This window comes from Dendrobates tinctorius, unplaced genomic scaffold, assembly GCF_039654945.1.
Source record: "Dendrobates tinctorius isolate UK_male_01 unplaced genomic scaffold, ASM3965494v1 ptg000177l, whole genome shotgun sequence".
NCBI classification, from domain to species: Eukaryota; Metazoa; Chordata; class Amphibia; order Anura; family Dendrobatidae; genus Dendrobates; species Dendrobates tinctorius.
Genome location: NW_027361844.1, coordinates 18,511,532 through 18,524,014, shown reverse-complemented (window position 1 = coordinate 18,524,014; position 12,483 = coordinate 18,511,532). Strand labels below are relative to the sequence as shown.

Below are 12,483 nucleotides of genomic sequence, written 5' to 3'. Positions count from 1 at the left end.
GGCGGGGTCCGGCGAACGCATCATGTTGGATTTTTGGAAACAGCAAATATCCGTCAAATATGCACATTCATGCGCATGCGGATTAGTGGAACAAATAAACGCATTACTGTCTATGGGAATGTATGCGTACGCAAGGTCATGCGTATGAATGCTTTCCAAATGCATGCGTTTTTCACATAATCATGTCGGGGAAATGGGTGTGGATTGTGTCATGGAAATTCTCGGAACACTTGCGCTGAAAGAATGCAAACGCAGCTTTTTTTGCTGTCATGCATAAGCTGATGCGGATAAAAAACGCTCCATAAACGTGTGTTTGTATGCGTTTTGACATGCGTTTGCACATGCAGATGAAACGCTGTGCACACACATGCTAATGTGAACCTAGTTTAAGGAAAAAAGGGCGCAATGAGTTCCCGCGCTTCTGGGGATCAAGTCACGCAGAGATACCTGTCCTAAAGGCCCCGGAATCCATGTTCGCAGCACGATAATGAAGACTGTCATCAGACGTCCCGGAGAGACAGGTGGCTGGAGGGTACCTGGTCCCGGGGCAGTATGTCGGGCGGCTATAAGGAACCGATAGAGTCTTCCCACCCTGCACATCTGGCTCTGGAGGGTGAGCGGGGTAAGGTGTAGTGGCGAGGACCGGTCTGCATCTTCGGTCCTCCTACCCCTGAACGATCGGTTCTGGAGGGCAGGAGGCGCAAGTGGCAAGGACCCGTCCGCATCGTCGGTATTGCGGATGCCCCAAACACGCTTGAAGTGTTAGGAGGCATGGGGGTCCTGCCTGCCAGACATGAGAGGGTACAGTAGTGACGCATTCCCACACTGTGCTTCCGGTCTCTAGGGGGGAGAGCGGAGTGACCAATTACACTCCATCGCCTAGATCACAAGCTGTATCTGAAAGAGAGAGATTAATAAAAAAAAACAACAGAAACTTAAAAGGTAGAATTGGGTCTGAGAGCAGCCTGTGTCCAACTCCTACTGACACTAAGCTAAAACTGGTGAGCTTCCTGCCAGTTGGTGGGTATATACTGCTGGAGAGGAGCTAACTTTTTGCATTGTGTCAACCTCCTAGTGGCAGCAGCATACACCCATGGTTTCCAGTGTCCCCCAATGAAGCAATAGAGAAACGATATTTAACTGCAACTATAGTGCTAACCTGCAGGGAAACACAGTTTTAAACATGTGGCACTCTAACTGGATGCTTGCCTGCATGAGTAAAAGGAAGTTCTATTCTCCCTGCAGCCTCTCGCTTCCAGTCATTAGACCATTTCTGGGGTATGTGAGCAGTCAGCGCTCACTACACAGGAGCGTGCTGTAATACTCCCACTACTCCCTGGCTGACATCCATCCTTCTTTAGTTTGTTGGTTTGTTTTCTGATGGGTGGGTCAGTTGTTTTACATTTTTTTTTTACTTCGAGTTACATAAAACATTCACTTTTTCTTTTTTTGAAGGGGAAATACTCTATAAACCAATGTGTTACCGCCCGACTGTAACAAACTGACAATTTATGAGGCTGCGACAGAGGCCGTTGGTTATCTACTGACACCCCTCAGTTATGTCACTGGGGATAGTAGAGTGACAGAGGAAGCCTGTGTTATCCAGGTGCTTAAATGGACAGATTCTGTGGGGACTCTGGTTTCAGCCCTCGTAGGGGGATGTTAGCTACACATTACAGTAGTCATTCCATATAGACAGAGCACACACCGCTCCTGTGCCCATGTCATCCAAAAGACATAACCATATGTCCATTTGTTTTAAGGCTCCGCTAACATGAACCTACAGCTACCTCCAAGCATGCAAGGGTATGTGCACACGTTGCGGATTTGGCTGCGGATCCGCAGCGGATTTAGCCCTGCGCATCTGCAGTAGTTTTCCATGCGGTGTACAGTACCATGTAAACCTATGGAAAATCAAATCCGCTGTGTACATGCTGCGGAAAATTCCACGCAGATTTGCTGCGGTTCATTTTCCGCAGTATTTCAATTCTTTGTGCAGAATCCGCAGCATTTTTACACCTCTTCCATTATAGGACTCCGCAGGTGTAAAAACGCAGGCGAAATCCGCAAGGAAATCTGCACTAAATCCGTAGGTAAAACACAGGTCATTTTACCTGCGGATTCAGCAAAATCCGCAACCAAATCTGCAACGTGTGCACATACCCTAAGGGGTTGAGTAGGATTATTTGCAAAGTTACCTCTTTATAATGTATGCATCTGAGCCATAATGAATATTACCTGGTGCTCTGCCGTCCATGTCCTCCATGCATTCCTTATATTCTTTGGCCAGTAATGGATATAAATTGGAAGGTTCGATGTTTTTCCCGGCCTTCACCAAAGCTTCTGCTGTGGCAATATGCATGACTGTGTCATCACTTACAATCCAATCGTTGACATCTATATTCTCGATGCCTCCTAGTTTGGCCAGTTTAGCATGGATCTCCATCCCCCTCCTACAGAATTCCCAGTTGCCATTATTGTAACCGAGGGCATCTCCAGCAGCGCTGAGGACCATGGCCGCCACATAATTCTCCACTAATGCAGAACACATGCCAATTCCAGAGAAAGGTTTACAGAGACCTGTAAACAAGAGCTGGGAACAGAACATTACAGTTAATGATTTGAATGTGCTCAGGTTCTCTTCAAGATTTTTGGAAAAAGTTTACATGTGAACATTTCCCTCAAAAACTTACTAAAGAAACGTTAAGATACAAGTCCCTGAAATACCATCTTATGTCATCCATTTCCTTTCTAAATCTGTTCAGCCAGTTTGTTAGTCTCTTGATTTCTTGCATTATATATTTATGAAGCATGAGGTCCTGCCTGAACAGAGCAATAGCCAACTAGGATAGGTACAAAAAAAATAACTACAATTGTGACTTGCTCTATGAGAAATATGCTTCCCTTGCAGCAATTTCCAAAACTGTGAAGACCCTTACGTCTGTATGCCTCCCTATGTACACTGATCAGCCATGTGACGAGGGCTTAAAGGGTGAACAGCTCCAAACTAATCTCAACAGGTTTATTGCAGTAGTTAACAGGTTGTCAATGTTGATACCCTGTGGGTGATTAGCAAGGGAACCACACTTCTCCCACTACAGCATTACAGAGTTAACGCAAGTATGGAAGGTAGTTAACAGTTCATTTCGGTAGCGTCCTAGCTCAGGCACCCTTCCCTCCTCAGTGCATCATGAGACATGGTGTCTACTACACGTGCCACAACGAGGGGCTTGGAGTCCAACGGACCCTGTGCGACTAAGGCCTCCTTCATATGTTGGTGTCTCCGGTACGTTTGACATTCATTTTCATACATACCTGAGACAATTTTTCCATGTGGAACTAAAACCAAATGGTGATCTTCACGTCTGTGCTTTCACATGGACTTGTCTGCTTTTTAGCAGCTGCACGGTGGACAAGGGCCAATACAAGTCAATGGGTCCATGTACACACGTACAGCATACGGATCACATTTGTGTGCCGTCCGTGTGGCACATACCAGAATAAAATGCATCCAAGAAATTAATGATTTTTATGTGTTAAAAAAAGATAGATAAATATTCGTCATGTATAGCTTAATTTTATTATCTTTTCACATCTTTAAACACACAAAAATGAGTAATTTCTTGAATTAATTTTATTACGGCACGTGTCACACGGATGGTAAACACGTACGGCCAACAGAAAACCACATGTATTGTAAAAACTGAACATCTCACGCGTACTTTTTTAAGCCGATGTGTGAAGGGGATAGTGAAGAGTAATACTGTAGTACTTTTTTCTCACCCTTCTTGTTCTGGAAGTAGCCCAAATCCTGTCAAAGGTCGATGTCATTTGAGTTCGATATTTAGTGATCGAAAAACCAAAACCATATGTGCAGTGAGAACCATAAGATGTTATGTGATTCTTGTGATAAATAATTACTTGTTTTTTCATAATACATAAGTTGAGGTTTAAATTTTGTTGATAAAAGTTTATATTATATTATCGTTTAGCTAAGATGTACCTTAAGTTCCTAAATAAAGAGTCTTCTTTCATGGATGTTGCTTATATGTTGATAAGCAACTAACTGATGGTTAAACATAGAGGCCTTAAACGAGGGAGCCCATCCCTAAATGATGCTGACAGTGATTACCAATACATCACCACACCCTGCTATGTCTTTCACCCTGGACTCTTGCTTGTCTGATGCTCCATTAACTGCATAGAGGCCACAGCCGAGTCCTTCACATCCATATTGATTCGTATAGATGTGCAGCACCCACCTTGGCCACTATATAGTTGACAGTGCTGGGCCATGCAGCTCCGCAGCTGAGCACACGGCCATACAAGACCGATTTAATTAAATAACTAAAATGAATAACACAGACACAACAATAGTGGATGAAAAATGGCTGTGAGTTTATTTTGGGTTAAATAAATAAATATTAACCAATCCATTCATAAATAAATCCATATTAAATACCAAAAATAATTACACAGAAGAAACAATCTGCCCCTTATCGGGCGATTTTCCCACAAATAAGCCTCACGACATTCGATTCGAACAGTAGGGGAGGGAGGGGAATCTTCTTTTTCTTCAGAGAAATGCTGTGTGAGGAAAAAACTGCCTAACAGGGGTTTATATATTATCACCACAGCTGTCAAAGCAAAATCAACCAATGAAAATACACCTGAAATCTGAATCCACCAATCAGGGCCCGTAAAAACGGCGCCAAGAATTCCTCTCAGAAACCTTGCATAAAATCCGATTACCACAACAAAATTACAACTTTATGGGGAGAAAATCTGACTTAAAATAAATAATTTTAATACTCCATCTACGGCCTGTGTGGCCATGGGACCCCCCCTTTATATTTTCTTCTTTATTACGGGGGGGGCTGACATTCTGACCACTGGTACAGTTGATAGGCAGGGGTGTTGAGTGTGGCACCCAAACCAATCAGGTAATGATTATCTATCCTAAATATAATCCGTCAATATAAAAGTCCCAGACAACTCCTTTAAACAGACAAGGAAATAAATGCAAACGTCTGGCCAAGTTTGAAGGTGGACACATCTGTATAGTTCAGTTGTAATATGGTGGGTATGGGACCTCCATTAGGCACGATGGAGAACAGCTATAAAGAGTATCTCTCTCTGGAGATTCAACGTTGTCAGGTCATTACTTGGACAGCAAACTGGGTCACTTTATTGTTATGGTGGTGCTGATAGATGATTAAACATTGATCATCTGTAATATATGGAGAACACATGATCTAAGGGTGTGTGCAGACACTGCGGAATCCGCTGTGGATTAATCCGCATGGATTTTGCAAAAAACGCAGATAAACCGCAGGTCAAAAGACCTGCGGATTATCTGCGGTTTTGCCTGCGGTTTGGTCCTGCGGATTCACCATCTCCACAATGGTGGAGATAGGAACCCGCTGCGGATTCCGCAGAAAGAATTCACATGTCAATTCTTTCTGCGGTTTCAAAACCGCAGGAAATCCGCGCGGATTTTTCCGCACTGTCTACACAGCGGTTTTTGTTTACCATTCATTTGAATGGTACTGTACACCGCAGCTAAAACTGCTGCGGGTCCGCAGCGGCCAAAACCGCTGCGGAACCGCAGCGTGTGCACATACCCTAAGAGTTTCCCAGCAGCAGTAAGACATCTGTGATTTTAATAAAAAGTATATCCATTGCCTTTAGGCTAGTTTCAGCCATTATGCATTTGGTGTGGATTTCTAAATGGAGACCCACAACGATTCTGCATCTAAACATCGAGGCTTACTTTCCCTCTTTATTTGCAGAAACACACCAAACCCCCCCCCAAAACAATGGCAAGCCAGCAGATTGGCAAACCCAGATCTTTAGGAGGAGAATCACATGGTATTAACATGCAATAGTGTTCCTCACCTGAAGGGATAAAGTGGCAGGAATGGGTTTCCTGCCAAGGTTGGGTATCCCGCCTTTCTCTGAGGAGAGAAAGTTAATGATTGGTTGGAGCATATAGCCAGTCAGATTTCCATAATGGGGGAAGATTGTGTTTCTTTCCCCTGCAACGCCTGCTGATAGGGCAAGGTGATGGTGACTAGGGGTATAAGATAGCGGCGCTGAGGTATTGTGTCAGTCCTCTGCGCTGCTACATGAAGGGTTGCTGTACCTGTAAAGAAAGAAATGGATGTCTTGCTGGATGAACTCCGCAGAAGAATGGGAGAGGAAGATGCCATGGCGTGTCTCCATCACTACCTCTAAGGACAGCCTGACGATGTTCCTGGGCCGAGAGATGATTACAGACTGACCTGGGAACAGGACGAACGAGCAGGAAGTCGCTCTGTCATCCTTCGGTGGCGCGGGCATGCATGCTGGCTGCACGAGTAAAAAGGAAAAGAGTCCTGTATTCCCTATCACTTGTGAGAGCAGACAACCACTGGAATGCGGCAGGGATGCAGGGGTCCAGCTGACACTTCTCCACATAGCAGGACCTGGCTGGCTTCAATTGACCACCGGCTGGAGGGAGCCATTGCTGGTCCTGGGACTGCCAGTCCATAAGCTGAAGAGCCCACAGAGAGTTCTTCAGGCGTGATTCAGGCTCGTGTGTATAGCCCTCTGTTGTGAATTCTCTCTCTGGCTTCCCTCTGGCGATTACTGAAGGTAGTGGAGCTGGTCAGATTGACAGAGGGGTTGCGAGTTCTCTTTCTGGGCTTCCTCTGGTGGTTACTGGAGGTAGTGGAGCTGAACTGATTGACAGAGGCTTGCCACCTGATAATGAGGAAGACGATTAGAGATCTGGGGTTTCTGATTGGGATTTAAGACAGCTGACTCCCTCTATCCCTGCTGGTAATTTTCTTCTTGTGCCTTCTGAGGTCTGATGTCTCCTGCTCTTTCACTGCATGGTTCAGCCAAGTGGTTCATTTGCTATTCTGTTTGCATTTGATCTGGTTTTGTCTCTCTCTGCTTTATGCGGGTCAGCCAGCTCCGGCTGGGGCTGTGCTGAATCACCGCTCATATGTTAACTTGTGCCAGTTTGTTTTGTCCCCTGTTATAGTGGTCTCTTTTTGCTTTGCTTTCAGAATATACCAGAGTGTTGATATAGTGGGGGCGAAGTCGTGCAACTTCAGTGTTTTTGTGCATCAGACATGTTGGACTTTTTGCAGGGTTTTTTGCGTGACTGCAGACAGTGTCTTTCCTGTCCTGTCTAGTCAGTGTGGGCCCCATCATTTGCTCAGTCTATTTTACTGCCTGCGTTTGTGTTTTCATCTTGTCTCACCGACAAGATTGGGGGCTATCTATTCCTTTGGGGTCAGCTCCAGGACAGTTTATATTTCCCCTTTCTTGATTTAGGCTTAGTTAGCTCTCCAGCTGTGCCGAGGCGTCTAGGATAGGTACGCTCCACGGCTACTGCTAGTTGTGTGGATAGGATCAGGAGTTTGCAATCCGCTTAGTTACCAACCTCTCTGTTTTCTGTGGCTTAGCCTGGGCCTGCTATCCTCCTCGGTGACCCATTCATAACAGCCCTACTAATGTACAATACACCTTAGACCAATTGTCTCATGTTTTATCATAAAAGTTTTACTGCAGCCCCCCGCTGAGCTCTCAATGTCAGCTAGCCAGTGCTCTAGAGCTCCAAATATAGCAGAGGTATGGAGACCCCCAGATAAAGGTCTAGGGGCAGGAATCCATAGTAATCCCAGTAGTGTCAGGAGTGGGTGAAGATTGCTATAAAGAAGTAGTTTGTTCAGTCTCACTGTTGGGATATTACTTTCCCACTGCAATTAAAGATAAATATCTGGTGTAGTGAGTTTATATACACATCCTGCCTTTGCTACCAGTCTCTAAGGATTTTTTGGCAAGGCTGGAGAATTACGAGGATAGACCTATACCTTTTATCAAATGGCTACAAGCCTTTTTTATTTACACTAGTGTTATGGGGGACGTACTAAAAAGAATGAAGAAAAGGAATAAAGAAAAAGAATGAACATAGTAACTTATTGATCCAAAGACATGGAGAGGCATTATATATTTCTTGTGTATCTTGGACATGAAATGAACATGAATTATATGTAGATAATAGGAGAATGAACACATATCCCATATAAACAGGTGTATATTCTATTCCCTGTGCTTTATAGGTGGGGATGAACATGAAATATATGTAGATTATATGGGATAGGTGTTCATTCCTCTATTGTCTACATACATTTCATGTTCATTCCCCACCTATAAAGCTCAGGAAATATAATATATACCTGTTTATATGGGGTATGTGTTCATTCCACTATTATCTACATAGATAGGTCCATATATATTTGGACAGAGACAACATTTTTCTAATTTTGGTTCTAGACATTACCACAATGAATTTTAAACAAAACAATTCAGATGCAGTTGAAGTTCAGACTTTCAGCTTTCATTTGAGGGTATCCACATTAAAATTGGATGAAGGGTTTAGGAGTTTCAGCTCCTTAACATGAAAACTGAATAATTCATGTTCCTTCCCCACCTATAAAGAACAGGGAATGTAATATACACCTGTTTATATTGGATATGTGTTTATTCCTCTTATCTACATATACTGTAATTCATGTTTATTCCCCACCTATAAAGCACAGGGAATATAATTTACACCTGTTTATACGGGATATGTGTTGATTTACTAATTGTCTACATATAATTCATGTTCGTTTAATATCCAAGATGTATAAGAAATCTATAAAGCCTCTCCATGTCTTTGGACCTATAAGTTATTATGTTCATTCTTTTCCTTCATTCCTTTTAGTACGTCCCATGTTATGGGTGAGAAATTTCCCAGTACATGTTCTGGTCTGTTTCAACACATTGAGATGGTGTTAAAAGCTTCTAAAAATATTGGTAGTGTGAGCTGGTATTTTTATGAAGAGAATTTTAGGCAGAAATGGTCTGTTTACCCTTAGATGGGGGGATAAAGACATGGGTTTTTGGCTTAACTTAATGCTACCAAGAAAACTTGCCAATATACAGCATCAAATGAAAGCTCAAAATGCGTTCAGAAAAGGTAAGGTCAGGTTCACATAGCGTTAACACAGCCCGCGCGATGCACCACATAATGGGGGTCTATGGCAGCGTTAGACTGCGTTACACCGCATTATACCGCGGTGTAACGCAGTCCGTTTAATGGACTGCCATAACGCAGTGTGACCCCAGTCTAAAGTATTTGGGTTAAGTCACTAAGATTTTTTAAGGCTTAAAATTCTGTGAGAAAATCCAGAAAAATGAAAATAGGTCAATAAGTAAATTTATGCCAATGATTGGAGGTTTTTCGTTTAGGCATGTTGATTTGGAAGGAGGTTTGCCAAGTCTTTTTCGAAATGACTGTGTGTGCACCACAGATACATCATTGCCTATTTAAATTGGATTTGCAAGCAATGGAAAAAGGGCCCTTGCTGGGATGGGGTCATGTTTGCCTAATGAATTAGGCAAGATAGCCGGGTGGGTTCGTCGTTCAGGGAACTGAATAGACAGCAGGTAATATTAAAGGTAAACAGGCTTGAGCTTTGGCTATGCTGCGGTGTTGGTTGTAGTTACTCTATCACATGAAGTTTTGTTTGGTAATCTAAGTAATAAACAATTTGTTACAAAAAAAAAAGCCAAAGTGCTTTCCATTAAGTCAACAAGTGTTTGTGTAAGGATTGGTTATCTTTATGGTTAGTGGTTATTAATATACAGTGTAATGCCATTGGATCTCCATTGAAATTAATGGATCAAATACAAATCAAAACGGTGCATTTCTGCAGAGAAAAGCGAAATTGCACATGTCTTCTGTGCCAAATAAAGCCCACAACATGTGGATGAGACTAGGCTAAAATCTATACTAAATATGCAATATGTGAATCCAGTCTTAAAGGGAACCGGTCAGCAGGATTGTGCTCAGTAACCTACACACAGTGTCAGGTCTGCTCCGTTATATTGATTAAAATGATGCCTGGTGTAAGGTAGTGCTGTCATTTGGGTAGGGGATACTCGCTTGGCAGCCAAATAACCACATCCGGCACGGGTTTTCCATAAAACAATCACAGTCCATGTGGTTTATTTAGGCATCATAAACCATGACCAGCAACATAAAGTTCATATTAACAGCATAGCGTCCATGACAAAGCTTCACTCTGTTATCCCTGTGGTCACACAGGTTGTGCCATGTCCAGCACACAGGTTCTCTTAGCCTCACAGTTATATCTCCTCTCTGGATTTACCTCATGGCTGCTTCACCACGCTGCAGGCGTCCATTCCCTCCAGGGAACTATCCGGCACGTGCAGCCATTAAACACAGTGTTCACTTGCTGTCAGGAAGATAGCCCCATCTCTCTCAGATGGGACCTTCCAAAATGGACCAACCACCCAGCATTCACTCCATGTGACCTACCCTGGCCACCTTATATGGTCCGTAGCCACGCCCACCGGGTCACATGGCTATGACCTCATCACAGGTCTTTCAACCACTCATACACACTTTACAATAGCGTTCTTAAACACACCCCCTGGGTGGGTTTGTAGGTAACTGGTCCTGCACCGACTCACCATCTACCAGGATACTTCTCCCTGACACATTGGAACGAAAGATCAGCTCTGCTGATCAGCACATAAGCAAGCCTCCATCCCAAGGCCACCCACCTTGAGATACATAACGTTCTTTTAGCACCCTGCTCCTGTTACCACTCTGGACAAGGCTATCCGTTCGTCCTGGGACACCCACACAGCGCCCCCTAGTGGCCACTGTGGTCACTACACCACACTGGGTTGATGAAATCAGTCTTGTGTTCATTGTTTAGTCCTTATTTTCAGCTTTCAGCTAATGATATGTTCATGCTCTGGGGCGGCCTGAGGGGGGAAGGGGGGGGGGGTTTCATGTGGTGCTCTGATTAGATATTCATCTTTATGGCTCTGACAGGTCACTGATCCCTCACTGACCTGCCCCCTATTTTACATGCTGCATAGAATAGTGTGTGGGTGAAAAAAAAAAATTCCTCACGCCAGCACTATACAATACAATGGCTAATATGCATATATTCATGCATGATTTAGTCATATAGCATGGTGGGAAAGAAAAAAAAAAAATTGTCATCAAAATGGCGTCGGCGGCCACGTAGTAGCAACTATCACATATCTGAAAGATGCTACTGCACAGGTGCCATAACCTTTTGCTAGAGGAAAAAAAAATTTGGTTCCATCAAAATGCGGTGCCTGTGCAGTAGCATCTGTTGCCGAGCCATTTTGATGGAGCCAATTTTTTTTTTGTCACTAGCAAAATGGCACCGGCGGCGCCTGCACAGTAGCACCTATCGTGTTCTGAGAGATGCTACTGTGCAGGTGCCACCATCTTTGTGGGGCAAACTTTTTTTTCCCCTCCTGCAAAATGGCACTGGTGCCATTTTTATTAAAATATATATATTTTTTTCTCCCCACAATACTATATGACTAAATCATGCATGAATATATGCATATTATCCATTGTATCATGCTACAGGTGCCGCCTGCGTGATGAAAGTTTTTTTTTTCCCCACACAATATTGTATGCAGGATGTAAAATAGGAGGCAGGTCACTGAAGGAAAAATGACCTGTCATAAGCCAGATGAATATGTAAGGAGAGCAACACAAAGCCCCGCCCACAGGCCGTCCCAGAGCACGAGAGGCTCATTAACTGAAAACTACAAATGAAGATTAAGCAACAACCACAACACGAATTTCATCACCCAAGGTATCATTTTAATCAGTATAACAGCACCAACATGACAATGTCTGTAGTTTATTGAGCATAATCATGCTGACAGGCTCACTTTAAAGATGCCCTATAATTCACCTTATCCAATGAATAAGTTTAGAAAATGTCTGCTCGCTTGAGGACAACATGGCTAGGCCTCCCATCCGCATTGAGGATCCTGAATGAAGCACAGGTTGAGCACAAGCTGTGTGGATCCACTAAAAGTCAATGGCTCTGACGGAAAGACTTTAGCCCTGGACTTTTGTCTCGGTCAGACCCATGGACATAGGGGCAAAGAACTTGTTTGACTGCTGCTCAAATAAAAAAAGTCTCCTGCCTGTGGTTGTGCAGTGAGGAGCAATGGGAGGCTTGGTACCCCTCTTGTAATACTGGGATTCTCCAGGGATCAGATGTTTATCACCTATCCTGTAGATAAGGTGATAAATGTCCATTGCTGGAAACCCACCTTACAGTCACACAAACATGGAAGTCCCTGTCATTTAGTTAGTCATGCTCAGGCACACATTAGACAGAAGAGCTCACAATTACTGCGGCTGTGGAAAACACTCTCGTCTTCATTGTAGCGCTGCACAGTTTCATTGGAAGTCCTTGTGTCCTCTAAGTGCTTGTGGTTACAGTCAGCTTATGTACGCCTCACATAATTGCTAAAATAAGACTGTCCCCTCCTCCATGACACACATGCAGGGCATCTGTGAGGACTCTACAGTCATAGCTCCCACCACTGTCTCAGGGCACAGCACACCCA

The 12,483-nt window shown here is 43.7% G+C and overlaps 1 protein-coding gene across 4 annotated transcripts in view; it reads right to left on the bottom strand.

The window, feature by feature from the left end:
• Nucleotides 1-12,483, bottom strand: part of ADPRH (ADP-ribosylarginine hydrolase) — a 74,509-nt gene that overhangs the window by 29,229 nt on the left and 32,797 nt on the right. For all 4 annotated transcript variants that reach the window (XM_073551563.1, XM_073551564.1, XM_073551565.1 and 1 more), the window contains exon 2: nt 2,239-2,593. In XM_073551563.1, coding sequence (XP_073407664.1) covers nt 2,239-2,593 — 355 coding nt within the window. The remainder of the gene's footprint in view (nt 1-2,238; nt 2,594-12,483) is intronic.